The sequence below is a fragment of the Myotis nattereri genome (assembly GCF_964212035.1).
Source record: "Myotis nattereri genome assembly, chromosome: 2".
NCBI classification, from domain to species: Eukaryota; Metazoa; Chordata; class Mammalia; order Chiroptera; family Vespertilionidae; genus Myotis; species Myotis nattereri.
The window spans coordinates 177,169,728-177,187,680 of record NC_138076.1 but is presented as its reverse complement, the minus strand read 5'-3'; the positions used below and the strand labels follow the sequence as shown (position 1 = coordinate 177,187,680).

General features: G+C 44.0%; 3 protein-coding genes across 4 annotated transcripts in view; 2 read left to right on the top strand and 1 right to left on the bottom strand.

Moving 5' to 3' along the window:
- Nucleotides 1-17,953, bottom strand: part of AMN1 (antagonist of mitotic exit network 1 homolog) — a 59,535-nt gene that overhangs the window by 6,268 nt on the left and 35,314 nt on the right. The gene's annotated exons all lie outside the window — the stretch shown is intronic.
- Nucleotides 5,659-16,940, top strand: ETFBKMT (electron transfer flavoprotein subunit beta lysine methyltransferase). Its single transcript, XM_081083697.1, has 5 exons — nucleotides 5,659-5,854; nucleotides 8,873-8,939; nucleotides 12,112-12,550; nucleotides 15,127-15,257; nucleotides 16,445-16,940. Exons 3-5 carry the CDS (start codon nucleotides 12,225-12,227, stop codon nucleotides 16,786-16,788), a joined length of 801 nt encoding a protein of 266 aa, XP_080939823.1. The 5' UTR covers nucleotides 5,659-5,854; nucleotides 8,873-8,939; nucleotides 12,112-12,224; the 3' UTR covers nucleotides 16,789-16,940.
- On the top strand, nucleotides 6,961-7,386 carry LOC308513566 (BET1 homolog). Its single transcript, XM_081083699.1, has one exon. It carries the CDS (start codon nucleotides 7,025-7,027, stop codon nucleotides 7,379-7,381), a length of 357 nt encoding a protein of 118 aa, XP_080939825.1. The 5' UTR covers nucleotides 6,961-7,024; the 3' UTR covers nucleotides 7,382-7,386.

Sequence of the window (17,953 nt, the reverse complement as noted above, 5' to 3'; positions counted from 1 at the left end):
CACATTCCGTCCGTCAGTCCCAGGGCAGCCTCGCCTTGGTCTCAGTCCCTCTTCAGTGATGTTTTTCTTAAAACATTAAATTGTACACTTTAAATTTGTGTAGTTCATTGTATGTCAATTATACCCTCAATGAAACGGTTAAAAGTTTTTAAATGAGACACCGATATGTGATATTTGTCAATTTATTCATTTATGTGCTTTTTCTTTCGTTTAACATAATTCATTGAGTGTCCAACGAAGTCAGAAGATACAAGAGGAATGAAATGGTCTGTCTCTAAGCCAGTCCAGGAGGCCGGCGATGACAGTTCCGCAAAAGTTCTTTCTTTTGAAGACACCCACGGGAAGCTAAGAAAATGTCAAGATCATTGTGTGGGTTGGAGAAGGCTTTACAGAGGACCTGAAGCCTGACTGTGTCCTGAAGCTAAGAAGGCGGTTAGGGGCAGTGAGGAGGGGAGTGTATGCAAGGTGGTGGCAACTGTCGGTCTTAAGCAAGGCCTTGGTGACAGAACAGGTCCAGTGCAAAACAAAACCAAACAAAACAACAACAACAACAAAAACCCAAGCAAATTGTAAGGGAGAAGAGGAGGGTTTTGAAACAAGGCAAGATAGGTAACTTGGCCCGGGAAACTGCGATTAGTAATTTGGCTTTGATACTGAAGGCCTGGGGAGCTAGGGAGGATTTTAAGCTAAGGAGAAGATAATCAGATAGCATGGTGGGTAAGAGCACAGGTAGGTAAAGTTGAAAAAGAAAAACTGACATCTTGCCCTTTGTCTATCATTACAATTAAGCAAGCATATTTAATTAGTCTCCAATTCCTGCTGGTAGCTTTTCTTGCATCATTTGCAGATGTGTCTAATTCTTTCCATCTGGACTGCAATTGCCTTAGTTCTTAATAGAGGGGGACTTATAATCTGATAGATGGAGCACCTGAATTAATCTGAAAAATAATCATATTTTGAAATCCTAAAGTACATATACGTATGGAAACAGAGGGTTGAGGGTTAAGTTTCTTACATGGGAACAGAGGATTAAGTTTTTCTTTTCTAAGTTTCATTTCTCAGGCCTGTACACCTGCAACAAAGTGATTGAGGAGGTGAGTCAGCTTCAGACAATGTACTAGTACACTGTACCCAGCAAGCAAGCAGAACCGTTAAACATGACCAGGCCAACCCCACCAAGAGCCAAGACATCATCTCATCGCCTGACAACCAAGAACAATGGTTGAATTCTGCTGACCTCCAGGACTGCATGTAATCGCATTCTGTTCCCAACCTCACCCCAGTCCATTTTTCCTATATAAACCTGCTGTAAGACAGGTTTTGGGTGCGTGTAAGCTCCCTATCTTCTTGGTTGGCTGGCCTTCTCAATAAATGCCTTATATGATTCAACCCTGCCTCTGTTAGTGGACATTATAGCAGGCAGCCTGACCCACCCAGGGGTTTCCCGGTAACAGTTGTGATTCCCATTGTTCCTTGCTTGGATTACCACAATATCCTTGAACTGGTGGTCTCCCTGTCTTCATTCCTGCCTCTCTCTAAACTGTTTGCTACCTGCAGCTTAAAATATTTTTCCAAAACTCAAATCTGATCCACTTAGTTAAAAACCTGATCTTCAGCCTCCAATCTTGCTCCTTAACCAACACTATCTCCATAATTCCAATCATGATAATCACAGTAATAGTGCACTTATCAAGCATGTACTGTATGCCAGGAACTGTGCTAGGCATTTTACTTTTGTCTCATTAAATTCTCCAATACATCATCATCATCATCATCATCATCATCATCATCACTATTTTACAGACAAGAAAAGTGACTTTTAGTGTAGGGGAGGAAAAAGTTTCCTCTGCCCTCTCATTCTCTGATTCTCAGAGAATCAGTGTCTGGGACATGTGAATTAAACTGACAAAAGACTGATTTATGAGGGAAAAACCAGAATTTTCAGATGCAACACACATACATAGAGAAGAATTTAGTGATGAGTATTTCAAAGGGGTAGTTAGAATTTGGCTAATATACTTAACTTAGTAGCTAATGGGGAAGAGGAGAAAAGGCATTTATGGGAATACCTTTTTGGAAAGATAAAGGGAGAAAGCGATAAGTTCTTCCTAAGGAGAATAGATGGGAGATAGTCGGGTGAAGACATCTGTTTGGGTGTGGTACCTACTTTTCAAGTCAACAAGATAAGAGTTGCTCCTGGACAGAAAGGTTATGATAACTGAATTCTTTTGGGAGGCCCTGTTTTAGGCAGATAAGGGATTTCAGGAACTCAAATGTCTTCAGTTCAAAATAATTCTTATGCCAAAGTAGGAAGGTTTAATAATGTACTTGAGGTCATACAGCTAATAAGTATAATTGAATAACTTGTCCCCTCCTCCAAAAAAACCTTTATAGAAAAAGTTGAGTATGAAATAAACTTCTTTTTACTTGCACTTGCAAGAGAGATCAGTTATCAGAGAACTGGCTCTCTGAACAAAAATATAGGCTGATGTTTAAAGGCAAAAATCTTGTGGGGAAGGAAACAAGCTTTCCTCTACCCTCAAGGTTCTGCCAGCTGGTCTAGTAATCAAACAGACATGACAGAATTTAGCAAAAGAAAATAACCAAATTTAATACACACATAAGAATGGGCCCCAGCTGGTTTTGTTCAGTGGATAGAGTATTGGTCCAAGAACTAAAGGGTCCTGGGTTTTATTCCAGTCAAGGGCGTGTATCTCGGCTGCAGGCTGGATTCCCAGCCCTGGTCAGAGTGTGTGCGGGAGGCAACAAATCAATGTATCTCTCCCACATCCACATCGATGTTTCTCTCTCTGTCTCTCCCCCTCCTTTCCACTCTCTCTAAAAGTCAATGGAAAAATATCCTCTGGCAAGGATTAACAAACAAACAAAAAAAGAATAGGAACCCCGCATACATAAGAGAATCAGAGATCCCCCGCATGCATGACAGGTTGAGACACAGAAAGGAAACATGAATATATGACATCCTGAACTAGGGATGAGGTAAGGGGCCTTGAGGGCTTCAAAGATCATTGCAGGAGGATAAGAACAGCAGGCCTTTAGTAAATAGTTTGCCTGCCCTAAGATAAGTCAAAGGAAGTTATCTCTGATAATCTCTTACGGGCAAGGCCTCTAATTCAAATTCTTCTCCAGTGGTTGGCAAACTCATTAGTCAACAGAGCCAAATATCAACAGTACAACGATTGAAATTTCTTTTGAGAGCCAAATTTTTTTAAACTTAAACTATATAGGTAGGTACATTGTTAATAACTTAATTAGGGTACTCCTAAGGCTTAGGAAGAGCCACACTCAAGGGGCCAAAGAGCCACATGTGGCTCGAGAGTCACAGTTTGCCGACCACGGTTCTAGGCAATTAAGAAGTTTCTCTTGAGCCTGTGGCTAAAGTTGCCTTTAGCTCAAAACAATATGCATACCACAGAGGGACATCTTGGGGTGATTCCTCGTAGACCCCCACAATCACAAGGTCAGAAGATGGCTCAAATAATCAGGTAATAAGTCTGCTTCGTTGCATGTAGGTCAATTTTGATAAAAGCAATTAAAATTTTATTTCAATTTAAAAACAGCAATACACCAACACCAAACAACAGAATCCCAGGTGTCTTATTTGGGACTATAGGAATGTAAGGCCCTTTTTGGACTGTAAAAATGTAAATTCAGGAAAACACACATATTTGAGCTTCAGTATAAAGCATGTGTTAGAGGAAGGCGGGATTGAAGAGGGAGACCAGTTACAGGAATTCAGGCAAGCTCTCACAAGGAGGAAATAAGACAATGGCACAGACTGTGTGTGGGGCAGGAGGGGGGAGATGGAAAGGGAATCAATGAAAAAGCTAGAAAGAAGGGGAAAGGATATTTAGCAATCTTTTTAGTCTAGTTCCAAGTTTTAGATAAGGTGTCTTCACATTATTAAATTCATCTTCAGTGATGAGCACCAAAACTTCTATTGGAAATACTCTTGTTGAAATATTAGACCTGCCTCCTCTTTCTGGTTTCTTGGGCAATAACTGAATGTTCCTGCCATTTACTGGGATAGAACACAACCTGGTTAAAAACAAGTCTTAGGTAAATCGATCTTGAATATGTTTTATGGTTTATTGCTTGCAAGAGAATCCTCTATAATAAAAACCCAACTTGCAAATTGTCCTCTTGACTAGGAGTTCAACCACTTCCTATGATGTGCGCTGAACACCAGGGGGTGACGTGGAACATGGTGGGTGTTGGTGACACAGCACTGGCAGCCAGCGGCATGGAGGCACTGCAGGGCCCTGATGAGCGCGGGACTGGGGTGGGATGGTGGAGCAGGTGAGTGGGGGGCACCAGGCCAAGATGGGTGGGAGCCACTGGTTGCCAGGTGGGGGCCGATCGACCCGCAGATCCAAGTGCAGGGTGACCATCAGCAGCAGCAGCAGGGGGAAGGTGGCCGGGGGAAGGGAGGGAGTACCCAGCCAGCAGCCCTACCAGTGCACAAATTTCATGCACTGGGCCTCTAGTTGGTGAATACTAGTATATGGGAATGAGGACTTACAGTTGAGAAAACAAAGATTTGCATCAGCAGCGATTTTTTTTTAAAAGCAGCTACTAAATTAATGAACACAGTTTTATACACAGTCATAAAAACACCATACTGGTAATTATAGAGCATTGGTTCTCAACCTGTGGGTCGTGACCCCTTTGGGGGTCGAACAACCCTTTCACAGGGGTCACCTAAGACCATGGGAAAACACATATATAATTACATATTGTTTTTGTGATTAATCACTATGCTTTAATTATGTTCAATTTGTAACAATGAAAATACATCCTGCATATCAGATATTTACATTATGATTCATAACATTAGCAAAATTACAGTTATGAAGTAGCAACGAAAATAATTTTATGGTTGGGGGGTCACCACAACATGAGGAACTGTATGAAAGGGTCGCGGCATTAGGAAGGTTGAGAACCACTGTTATAGAAGAAATGGAGAGCAGAATACTCTGAAATACCACGTGTGCAACCTATCCCTAATAAACATGCCATCTAAGAAGCAGATGATCAGGATGCACCTGGGACTGTTAATAGGATAGTAGTTTCGTTCTGTGTACAGGGAAAGCAGAAACCATCTAAAGGCAGAAGCAGAGAACCCAAGCGACAGGTGACTGCCAGTTCATTTCTGAAACTACCAAGTAAGAGGCAGAAACATGGTTTGCCTAGTTCTTGGTTTGGGACAATTTTTTCCCCCTTTGGCAGGTGCGACGCAAGTTTTAATTGTTATCAGATGAGACAGTGAGTTAATTTTGGAATGTGTTGAATTCAGGGGCCAGTGGGATACCTGAGTCCAGTTGGGAAACGGACACCTGGGTCCAGAACTTGACTGATTTACATTGCAAACAGATTTAGATGGTACATTTATTACCATTACCATTATGGCTTAATCGCAGTTCAATGTAGCATCATCAAGGGTGCATACTCTATTTGGCAAGCCGCTCTGTCTGGCGCCTAGAAGTGTGAATGGCACTAAGCATCCTAAAGGGCTTCCTAACTTTAGAAATCAGAACTTGGCCGTTCCCTGACTTCCAACGCGAGGTCAGGGCGCCCTCTGGCTTCGCCCCTCCTGCCCCTTTAAGAAACGCAGGGCGGGTGAGCGGAAGCGCGGTTGGGAAGGAGGGCGGCGCCCGCACCGGGGTCACCGCCGCCGGGGCCGCCGCCACGGGGCCCGCGCTTCTCCAGCCTCCGCTCGGGCGGCGGGGCCCGCGCGCAGCGGGGAAAAGTGCAGGAATAGACGCGCACGGCGAGTGGCGAGTGGCAGACGCGCCCTGCGCGCTCGCTTCCCGGGGCGCGTGAGCCAAGCCAGGTAAGCGGACGGGAGGACTGCGCGCTCCTCCTGGGGGGACACACGTGGTCACGGACACTTGGGAACGGACCCTGGTGAACGGTCGCATTCCCCGATCACTTAGTGCACGTGCTGTCAGTGTCGTCCCCATAAGCACATACTCATAACCGATCGGTGCTGGGCGGGGAGGGGCAGGTGTCCACCCCCAAACCCTCGCTCATTTGCTCTCCCTAAACCTTGGGCTGGTGCCGTTCAAGGGCTAACCCAGTCCCTCCGAACAGGATTAGTCCAATGGGGCCTCCGGCCGCGGGCGGCTCCCCAGATATCGACTCCCCAGATATCGACTCCCCAGATAGCGTCAGTTCTGACTCCCCCCTCGGAAGTCCAGCCTCCGTTCGCAGGCATTTCGTCCTGCCTGGTGGTTTGATATCCTGATTAATCGCAAACGTTTAAAAGTGGGAGCTTGTGCGTGAGTGTCTGGATTATTTTGAGGAACGGGAAGAGCTGGCGAGGCTTGCTGCCTGGCAGCACTTGGCTGCCCTCAGTGGGCCAGTGTTGGGAAGCCGTCTCCACTTGGCACATCCCCTCCGTTCCCCCACCCTCCGCCTGCACCCCGCGTTCAGCGCCAGCCAGGCTCCTGGAAGGCATTTGAGTTGCGGACCTGCTCTAAATACTTAGGTCGGCGACTTTCGGCCTTTTTCATCTTCTGGCACATATAAGCTCATTACTAGAAGACTTAGGCACAACAAAAAAAATACATATTTTGCCCAAAAAGAAGAAAATGACAGACACACCGAAAGCCTGAGGCGCAAAGTAATTATACCAAAAAATAGGTATAATTTTGATTCATTCACACCAGACGGCTATTTTGTGTTGGCTGTTGTCATTTTTTAAATTTGACAATCCGAGGAAAAGAGGTCAGGTATTGATGCTTTAAACATTCTTGAGGTGGACCAGTTGGAAAGCGCTGACGTTGGTGAATATAAGACTATTTAAACCGTGTTTGCAGAACAGAGCAGAGGTCCCAAACAACTACGTGTGTAATTTGGGTTTAAAACTGCTGTTTCTGTCGTGGCGCTGCAGGGGAAGAAGTTGGTGATTCGCCTGACCCTGGTCCTGAAGACAGGTCCGGCGACCCCTGGCCCTTCCTGCCTCACCCCCGCCTGCCTTTTCCCTCTATCTTCTGCCAGGATGACGCACGCAGGCCTGGGCACAGGTGTACCTCCTGGCAGCTATGGGAACTATGGCTCTGCTAATAGTGGATATAGTGCCTGTGAAGAAGAAAATGACAGACACACCGAAAGCCTGACGCGCAAAGTCAAGGCTGTGAAAGATCTTTCCATTGAGATAGGCCATGAAGTTAAAACTCAAAATAAATTACTAGCTGAAATGGAGTCACAATTTGATTCCACAACTGGATTTCTAGGTAGAACTATGGGAAAACTGAAGATTTTATCCAGAGGGAGCCAAACAAAGCTGATGTGCTATATGATGCTGTTTTCATTGTTTGTCTTTTTTGTCATATATTGGATTATTAAACTGAGGTGATGCAAGTAAGTGTGAGTTTGCAATTTGTTCCAACTTACGTGGCTTGGGGTACCATTTTGGTAAAAAATCAGCATCAAAACATTCCTCATTTTCAAATACGGCTTTTTCCATCGACAGTTACAGAATTTTACCTGTTTTATAAATCACATTACATAATACAGTGCTCTTTGAATGCTGTTTCTTAATGACTCATTTTGCCCCTGTTTTCAGGGGTATTGAGATAGCCAAAAGTCAGCCCAGCCCTAACCATTTCATTGTTTTTCTACTGTTTGCTATCAGATTAAGTAGCAGGATAGTGTTCTGTTATAAACGTAGGTTATGTTCCGTGTAAAGAAAAGTAGAGGGAGAATAATAGAGTGGAGAGCCTGGTCCTGAGCTCTTGCAGTGAACAGGTTTGTAATGGTAAGCGTATTTTCCCGAATGACATCAACCCTAACGCTGTACTCCCGTTTCCTCCTTGATTTGGTTACATTGTAGGCAGATTTCTTTTTACCTACGATGTTTTTCTAATAATTTTTGATTATCTGACTCCTCTTCCCCCTTTGCCCAAGGACCTCATTCTTTAATAAATCTTATTATTTTGGCATATTTCTAGTAGGTGCAAAACAAATGTGAACCAGTATACTTGTTATTTTATATTAACTTTATACATACCATTGGCTTGGCTTAAAATAACTTTATGATTTTAGCTACTTAGGCCATTTGGTTATCATTTGTGACAGAATAATGTGAAGCTAAAGTAATTGCTAAGCTCTAACTGGAAATAACATGTTCAAGTAAATTAATTGTCTCTGCATTATTATGTGCTCAAAATAGATCATTGAAAGCACTTAGCACTGAATGTAGGGGTAAGAGTATTGTTGTCTTAATACAGTATATTTGTTTATAGAAAGCAAAACAAAGGTAGAATGTTGAGTAGAAATATTAAAATGTTCTTAAATACAGTGGGGCCTTGACTTACGAGTGTCCCGACTAACGATTTTTTTGAGATACGAGCCATCTCTCAGCCGATTTTTTGCTTTGAATTGTGAGCTAAAATTCGGGTTACGAGCCAGCTTCAGATACCCCACCGCTAGTTGGCGCAGCGAACGTCACAGTGAACGCCACAACATCAGCCCAGCATCACCTGTCATTGTAATGGTGAAAATTGATTTGACATACGAGTAATTTGAGTTACGAGCTCAGTCACGGAACGAATTAAACTCGTAAGTCAAGGCCCCACTGTACTCTGTATTGCTACTTTGGAATTTACTCATTTATGAGCGCTAAAAATAAATTTTTAATGAAATAAGTTGGAAAAAAAAAATAAAACTCTTTCTCATTCCTACTTTTTCTTTTCAAGGTGGTTTTCTTTTGGAACAAGTCTTTTCAACCCAGGCTTGGTAACGATGAATCATCACATATGTATAGAAAGAGATTTGGGAGTTGATATTCTTTTATTACAATGAAATCCTTAATGTTTTTATTTTTTTTTTGTTTTGTTTTTTTAAGGAAAAAGACCTGAATCTGTTCACATAGATGTTTTATGCTATGACAATCATTATTGAAATAGAGTGTGGTAAGTATAATTTGTACAGTTCTGCCTACAGAAAATTATGCTTCATTAGCCTCCATGACTCTTGGCTAGACTTCATAAAGGCAAAACTATGTTTGCCTGTTAATTAGGCTTATCCCAACTAAAATGCTAGCTTCTTAGACTTTTATTTTGTTCAGAGTTGCCAAGCACAGTGCCTGCTTAAAGGTGACTAAAGGTATGAAAGAACTTCATTATTTTTTAAAATTTTTTTTTATTGATTTCAGAAAGGAAGGGAGAGAGAGAGAGACAGACATCAATGGTGAGAGAGAATCATTGACTGTCTGCCTTCTGCATACCCCCCCCTACTGGGGATCGAGCCTGTAACCCAGACATGGGTTGACCTGAATCGAACCAGGGACCCTTCAGTCCACAGGCTGATACTCTCTATCCACTGACCCAAACCAGCTAGGCTTTTTTTTTTTAAATTACACTTTATTTATTTATTTATTTTTAAATCCTCACTCAAGGATATTTTTCCATTGATTTTTAGAGAGAGTGGAAGAGAGAGGGAAAAACAGAAAGAAATATCAATGTGATAGAAACATGGATTGGTTGCCTCCTGCATGAGCCCCGACCAGGGCCTAGGCCAGGGGGGAGCCTGCAACCAAGGTACGTGTCCTTGACCGGAACTGAACCCAGGACCCTTCGGTCTGCAGGCCGATGCTCTGTCCACTGAGCAAAACTGGCTAGGTTATGTATGAAGGAACTTTAAAGGTATACCTTATTTTATGTAACAGGCATTGTTCCTGAAGATTTCTCTCAAAATCAAATGCTTGTACATTTGTCATTTGAAATTACTAAAAGGATTCTGTTGTAAAAAGACATGCTTTTAAAATATTGGATTTTCCTAAATTGATGTACCAATGCTTTCATCTAAAATGAACTTGTGCTGCCCATTGGGTTAGAGTATTGCCCCATTTGCCAAGGTTGCAGGTTCAATCCCTAGTCAGAGCATATAAGAATAAACCAATGAATGCATAAATAAGTGGAACAACAAATCAGTGTTTCTCTCTTGCTCTCTTCCTTCCTCTCTCTAAAAATCAATACATTAAAAAAATAAAATAAACTTGTGCTTGTGGATCATCTGCTACAGAGCTTACAGAGCCTACCTACACTGTAATATTTTATTATATAACTAGAGGCCTGGTGCACAAAAATTTGTGCACTCGGGGGGTCCCTCAGCCCGGCTGGTGCCCTCTTGTAGTCTGGGACCCCTTGGGGGATGACCACCTGCTGGCTTAGGCCCGCTCCCCAGGGGATTGGGCCTAAGCTGGCAATCAGACATCCCTCTGGCAGCCTAGGAGCCCTCAGGGGATGTCCACTTGCCAGCGGGGAGCAGGCCTAAGCTGCAGTCGGACATCATTAGCGCTGCTGAGGAGGCAGGAAAGGCTCCCACCACCACCGCTGTACTGGCAGCCATCAACCTGGCTTGTGGCTGAGCAGAACTCCCCCATGGGAGTGCACTGATCACCAGGGGGCAGCTCCTGCATTGAGCATCTGCCCCCTGGTGGTCAGTGTGAGTCATAGTGACTAGTCATTCCCAGTCGTTCTGCTGTTAGGGTCAATTTGCATATTACCCTTTTACTATATAGAATAGAGGCCTGGTGCATGGGTGGGCGCCGGCTGGTTTGCCCTGAAGGGTGTCCCGGATTAGGGTGGTGGTCCCGCTGGGGTGCCTGGCCAGCCTGGGTGAGGGGCTGATGGCTGTTTGCAGGCTGGCCACAGCCCCTAGCCACCCAAGCTCCCCGTGGAGGCTGGCTGGAAGCAGCTATCTGGGATTTATTTATCTTCTATAATTGAAACTTTGTTGCCTTGAGTGGAGGCCACAGCTGGCCAGGGCAGGCAGGAAGCTTGGCGTCCTCCATCGCCGGGGTAACCAAGCCTCCTGCTTGCTCCAGCACCATGGCTGCCGGCTGCCATCTTGGTTGAGTTAATTTGCATGTAGTCGTTCTGATTGGCTGGTGGGCGTGGCTTGGGCTAGCGGAGGTGTGGTCAATTTGCATGTTTCTCTTTTATTAGACTAGAGGGCCGGTGCACAAAAATTTGTGCACTGGGGGGGGGGGGGAGGGGCGTCCCTCAGCCTGGCCTGTGCCCTCTCGCAGTCTGGGACCTCTCGGGGGATGTCCACTTGCCAGCGGGGAGCAGGCCTAAGCTGCAGTCAGACATCCTTAGCGCTGCTGAGGAGGCAGGAGAGGCTCCCACCACCACCGCTGTACTGGCTTGTGGCTGAGCAGAGCTCCCCCTGTGGGAGTGCACTGACCACCAGATGGCAGTTCCTGCATTGAGTGTCTGCCCCCTGGTGGTCAGTGTGTGTCATAGTGACCAGTCATTCCCAGTCGTTCTGCTGTTAGGGTCAATTTGCATATTACCCTTTTACTATATAGGATAGAGGCCTGGTGCATGGGTGGGGGCCGGCTGGTTTGCCCTGAAGGGTGTCCCGGACCAGGGTGGGGTTCCCGCTTGGGTGCCTGGCCAGCCTGGGTGAGGGGCTGATGGCTGTTTTCAGGCTGGCCACAACCCCTTTAGGGTGGGGGTCCCCCCTGGGGTTCCTAGCTAGTCTGGGTGAGGGGCTGAGGGCCATTTTCAGGCTGGCCAGCGACTGAAGCTTCCAGCCTCTCCTTTTTTTCTTTTTTTTTTATTCTGGGGTTTGTTTAGCTTCTATAGTTGAAACTTTGTTGCCATCACTGGAGCTGAGAGCTGTTCCTGCTCATTCCAGCTCTGAGGCCACGGCCTGCTGAAAGCAGGTATCTGGGTTTTGTTTAGCTTCTATAGTTGAAACTTTGTTGCCGTCACTGGAGCTGAGAGCCGGCTCCTACTCGCTCCAGCTCTGTGGCCATGGCCTGCTGAAAGCAGGTATCTGGGGTTTGTTTAGCTTCTATAATTGAAACTTTGTTGCTTTTGGAGCTCAGAGCTGGGCCGCCGCAGGCGGGGAACCTTGGCTTCCTCTATCACTGGAGCAAGCAAGCCTCCTGCTCGCTTCAGCTGCATGGCTGCAGGCTGCCATCTTGGTTGGGTTAATTTGCGTATCACGCTGATTAGCCGATGTGAGGCGTAATGAAGGTACGGTCAATTACCATGTTTGTCTATTATTAGATAGGATAGGATATGGAAGTGTTGGTGAGCCTTGGAATTTTCAGTATTATTTCTGTTTTAGAAATCTAGAGATTCCAGTTGGGATCAAGTTGGCAGCCAGATCCTTATACTTTGCCCCTGAGGAGCAGCTCTTACCAGCGGTGGTGACAGAGCCTGTGGCTTGGAAAAGGACGGATGGCTTTGAGCCCAGGTTGGAGGACACTGGCACTGTTTCCAGGGAACTGCTGTGGTGTCTTTCAGAAGGCTGTGAGAAGCAGCGGTCTCTCCTTGTTTACCCGGGGCTACTGTCCCCGGAGAGGGAATGGGAGCTTTCTGGACCCTGAGATGAAGGCCTTCTTGGAGGAGAACACTGAAGTCACCAGCAGTGGCAGCCTCACCCCTGAGATCCGGTTGCGGCTTTTTACCCCCAGATGCAAGTTTTGGTGGGAAAGAGCTGACCTGTGGCCCCACAGCGATCCTTACTGGGCGATCTACTGGCCAGGAGGCCAAGCCCTGTCTAGGTACTGCCCTAACTGAAATGGGAACCTTTTAAGTTTGCAACAGTCCTTTCTCTTTTCAGCCCTTTCAACTCTACATTCCCCCCCCCCCCCACACACACACACACACAAACAGAAAAACCCACATTCTTCTTTTCTGAATTTTGAGCAGGTTAAGCAGTTTTGGGGGGTTTTTTTTGGTTGCTTTGTTACATAGTTTTACCTTCTACTCCAAGCTTATCAAGATATTTCCCCAAATACAGTCCTTTTCCCAAGAGAAGTCCGAGGGTCAGCCATCAAGACCAGAGGTAGCTCTAAATATCCAGACCTTACACTGTTCTCAGGTTCATGGTTCATAATGTATGGCCAGTGCAGGGGTCCCAGATAGAACCTAAGGCCCCAGTCCTTCAGCTCTCCCAACCTGATCCTGTCAGTGTTGCCCCTGAGGCCTCGCACCCCTCCATCATTGCCTCTTCTCAGTGTCCTAAGCAGCGGTTCTCAACCTGTGGGTCGCGACCCCTTTGGTGGTCAAACGACCCTCTCACAGGGGTCGCCTAAGACCATCCTGCATATCAGATATTTACATTACGATTCATAACAGTAGCAACATTACAGTTATGAAGTAGCAACGAAAATAATTTTATGGTTGGGTCACAACATGAGGAACTGTATTTAAAGGGCCAGAAGGTTGAGAACCACTGTAAGGAAAGGAGACTGTGAATGGGCTGCTCAAGGACTCCCTCTTCACTAGTGGTTTATTGACATCGCAGGTGAACTCACGACTTGAATCTGCATTGTAAGGCCCCTCCTTCCACCTCTCCACACTGCAGAGCTCTTCTTTAGGAAATTTTCTCACATTCACACTATGCTTTTTATTAAAACACAGCCGCTGAAACAAAGACTAGAACTTTCAGCTTTCAATCTAGTCTTTGCTCTTGGATTGGTAAATGATTTCATCTGTTTATGCCTTGCGGTTACAGGGCTGGAAAACAAAAAGGCTAAGGACTTCTCTTTCACATGAATGGTATGGCCAAACCGAGTTAATGCTATACATAGTTTCAAATGACAAGCAAAATGCAAACATAGAGCTTTTGGGAGAAAATTGAGGACTGGAAAGCTTTCCAGGCGGCATCAAACAGTTTCAATTTTCTGATTGTTGTGTTGCCAAATTTCCAAGCTTTACTCCTCACATCATATTTAAAAAGTACTGGCATTATAAGTGACTGTTTTCTATTAAAGTTATTGTTTATCAACTCCAAATATACAGTCAAATCCTTAAGAGGCTGTGTGAATCAGAACACAAACTGGTGACCCACAGATGTATTGTTTCGCCTTTACTTATTGTGATGAGAAGAGAGTTGCTGCCTAGGTGTTTTACAGTGTGATAACCCTGCTGACACTGAACATGGGCATTTTTAAAGGATCTGAGTTTAGGATACCTGCTGTAAGTTCCCGATTTGCTTTTCCCAGATAACCTTTTAGAATAACCACTTAGAGTTAAGTCCTGGAAAAGTTAGTGACCTCTGCCCAATTCACCTGTGCATCTATCTCCACTGTGACCTGAAACAGAAGACTGCCCTCCCCTCAGCTCATTGTACCTCCTTGCTTCTGGGATCTGGAAGCAATAAATCTTGTGATTCTATTTCCTTTGTGGGTGTATTGAAACCACCTTCAGTCAAAATGACCCCTTGTTTTCACCTCCCCAAAGTGGAAGCTGCCATGCAGAGGGAGCTAGCCACCTGCTGCTCTGCTGTGGATGGCTTGGGTCTCTTCATTCACCGGGCCATACTCTGCATGTTCTTAATTCGATACACCAGCTCTGGCTTCTCAACACACTTCCTTTTAAAAGTCAGTTGCTAACATTTAAAACCTGAGAGATTTCATGTAAAAATATGCATTGATTTGAAAAACAGGAATCATCTCTGATAACATGGGATTTCTGTGTGGCAACGATTAGCTGAAGATGGGTAGCAGCTGTCCCTTTAGACACGGCATGCACACCTCTACTTTGCCATAGTCCCCGCTATTCTTCATTATTCTAACACTAAGATCAAGTGTCTGTTGAAATTCATTATGTCAGTGTTTCCCACTCATCTTCAATTGTTTGGTAACTACTTGGCCCTGGTCCAAATCCTTTGGTTGAACTGGACTTTGGTCATTATAAGACAGTTCAAGCAATGTGAAACCACTCTGATGATCAATCAAAAGGAGATGTTAGATTTTGGCTCTAGTGTACTGAGTCCTGATGATAGTCGTATTTTGTCAGTCTGGATTCTTAGTTCTTGATCATTTCCGGGTCACAGTAAGTGCTCAAAACTTTTAAATGGTTGACTTGAAGCGCCTGATTAGTAACTGTGTGGTACTGTTCTTCACACATGCTGAAGAACAATCAAATGACTAGGTCCTCTCTCTGCCACCTCTGTCCAGCTCTTAAGATTGACGTTTTCTCTCACTCTGGTCAGGCCAAACTTGCCAAGATCAGACCAAATTCTTCTGCTAAGTTCTATTATTTCTTTGTTCATTGAACCCAAAGAAATTACTTTCTTTTTGAACAGCTCTACTGAATTTCTCCCATGCTTTCCCCATTTTTTCTAACTTAGGTATCTTTTGGATAATCCTGATGTTGTCAGAGGAAAATCTGTGTTAGATCTCGGGAGTGGATGCGGAGCTACGGCTATCGCTGCTAAGATGAGTGGGGCATCGAGGATCTTGGCCAATGACATAGACCCTAGTAAGGATTTCATATTAAAAAATCTGTGAAGCTCATCCTGTTTTTTCCCTTCCAGGATAAATATCTATGATGCCTCAATAGCCTATACCAGACAGATAAGCTTTAATTTTGTCTGATTTTCTTCTAGTCTTTCCTTTCGCTGAGGATCTAGTCCTTGAAGATCCTTATTTTATACAGGGGGCTCAGTTTTAACTTGCCATCTTGCTCAAGCCCAAGGCTTGTTTCCCTGTCTCCCAATAACCAGACTTTGTGGTTATTGAGATCAACAAATGTTCCTTCAAACTCCAACATTTCCAGGTGTGTTTTTGTTTGTTTTGTATTCAGGATATCCAGTCATATATTTGAAAATCACAATAAATAGCTTACATTGGCATTAACTTTAGGCTTTCTTACCTAAAAACATCTTTCAACAAAAAAAGGAAACCTGGCCGGTGTGGCTCAGTTGGTTGGAGTATCGTCCTGTACACTGAAGGGTGGCCTGTTTGATTCCCAGTCAGGGCACCTACACAGGTTCGATCCCTGGTCAGGGCACATGCAGGAGGCAACTGATAGATGTCTCTCTCTCTCTCTCTCTCCTTTCCTCTCTCTAAAATCAATTAATACACACATACATACAACTTTGCCCTGGCCAGTGTAGCTCAGTTGGTTGGGTCATCCTGTGTACCAAAAGGTTGCTGGTTTGATTCTTGGTCAGGGCACATGCCCAGGTTTCGGGCTCAATCCCTGGTGGGGGCATGCAGGAGCAGCCAATGGATGTTTCACTCTTACATCAATGTTTCTCTTTCTCTCCTTTTCCCTTCCTTTCTTTCTAAAAAAAATCAATAAAAATATGTTTTTGTTTTTTTAATATATTTCTTTATTGATTTCAGAGAGGACGGGAGAAGGAGAGAGAGATAGAAACATCAATGACGAGAAAGAATCATTGATCGGCTGCCTCCTGCACGCCCCTGGGGATCAAGCCCGCAATCCAGGCATGTGCCCTTGGCAGGAATCAAACCCGGGACCCTTCAATCCGCAGGCTGACGCTCTATCCATTGAGCCAAGCCAGCTAAGGCTAAAAATATGTTTTAAAAGAATCTTTTTAAAGGGAGAAAACATTGTTGAGATATTATAAACCAAATTAATCAATAGGGAATTCAAACAGTCTAGTACTAGTATATACCAATTCATCATGTCCTTTTTTAAAGTTGCAGGAATGGCTATCACACTAAATTGTGAATTGAACCAACTGAAACCTTTTCCCATTTTAACCAAAAACATTTTGGATTTGGAACAAGATAAGTGGGACCTTATTGTGCTTGGAGATATGTTTTATGATGAAGACCTTGCAGATAGTCTTCATCGATGGCTGAAGGATTGCTTTTGGACTCACAAAACTCGAGTACTGATTGGTGACCCAGGCCGGCCCCAGTTCAGAGGACACAGCATTCAGCATCAGCTGCACAAAGTGGTAGAATATTCGCTTCCAGAACCTACTAGGCAGGAAAACAATGGACTGACAACAAGCACCGTGTGGGATTTCCAGCCCTGAATTGTCAAAATGCTTCCAAGTGTGGATACACCTATGTTTGAAGAATGCAGTTCCTGTGAAATGGCAAATCTTGTTTCCAAAATATGAAGATTTAGACTTTTGTCATGTAACTAGTTCTGCATTATGCCAAATATACAATTCTTTATCTGTAATTTTTTTCTAGTTTTATTGCTATCAGAATATAATTATAGAAGGCAGTAAGTGGTAGCAATAAGTAAATTGGGGAGAGAATTAGATATTGTAGCTGAGTCGGTTTCTGTAGTTGAGGACAACTATGTGATGTGTTGAATTAAACAAACAAAAATATAAAATATAGAAGACTATAGTATTTAGTACATAATAGGGTCTTAATGGACAACCAGGGATACCCCAACATACTCTGTACTGACACCATATGCCTCTTTATGGCTTACTAAGGTTAGTTAGAAATTGGTTATGCCTCCACTACATATCCCAGGTTTATAGAATCTTACGTATTAAAAAAAACAAACCATTATGATATAAGAGAGGAACAATGTGAAGGAGAATGTGTATAGAATACCACTGTGCAAAAAAGATGTATGTATATATTGAGGAAAAGAATGAAGATAGGGCCCTTGCCAGTCTGGCTCAGTGGATAGAGCATTGGTCCTGGGTTCAGTTCCATTCAAGGGCAACCAATCGATGCAATGCTTCTCTCGCTGTCTCTCCCTGCCCCTTCCACTCTCTCTAAAAAAAAATCAGTGGAAAAATTTCCAATAAATAAAATTTGGGAAAAAATTTTTAAGTGATTTAAAAAAAAAAAAAGAAGATAGGGAAAATACAAAATGGAGTCACTTTAACAGTATGAAGGTGAGGCATAAGGAAACAATTCTTTTTCTTGTCTTAACTAGCCTAGGAACTTAAACTTTTGAATTTTCCCATCCTATATCAATGCCTGGACATTTATTTACCTTTGGATAACCCTCCAACTACTCCCTAAGGACTCAGGATGCCCATCCTCCAGACGCCCTGGCATCCAGCATCCAGACCACTGACATCTGGCTGAGAACCGTCCTGGACCAATCCTAGAGCTAAGAATGCAGGGCTCATTATTCTCAAGGATGTGACCAAAATATATTTATCCAATGTATTTGGTCTGCATCCATAATTCCTGGCTCATAGTACTCTAAACTTTTGGAATTTC

Excerpts from the sequence above, each read along its gene's own strand:
- LOC308513566 (XM_081083699.1), top strand. The coding sequence starts at position 7,025 with ATGACGCACGCAGGCCTGGGCACAGGTGTACCTCCTGGCAGCTATGGG.
- ETFBKMT (XM_081083697.1), top strand. The coding sequence starts at position 12,225 with ATGGCTTTGAGCCCAGGTTGGAGGACACTGGCACTGTTTCCAGGGAAC. Across the intron at positions 12,551-15,126 it reads GGAGGCCAAGCCCTGTCTAG|GTATCTTTTGGATAATCCTG; the intron begins GTACTGCCCTAA and ends TTTCTAACTTAG. Across the intron at positions 15,258-16,444 it reads GGCCAATGACATAGACCCTA|TTGCAGGAATGGCTATCACA; the intron begins GTAAGGATTTCA and ends CCTTTTTTAAAG.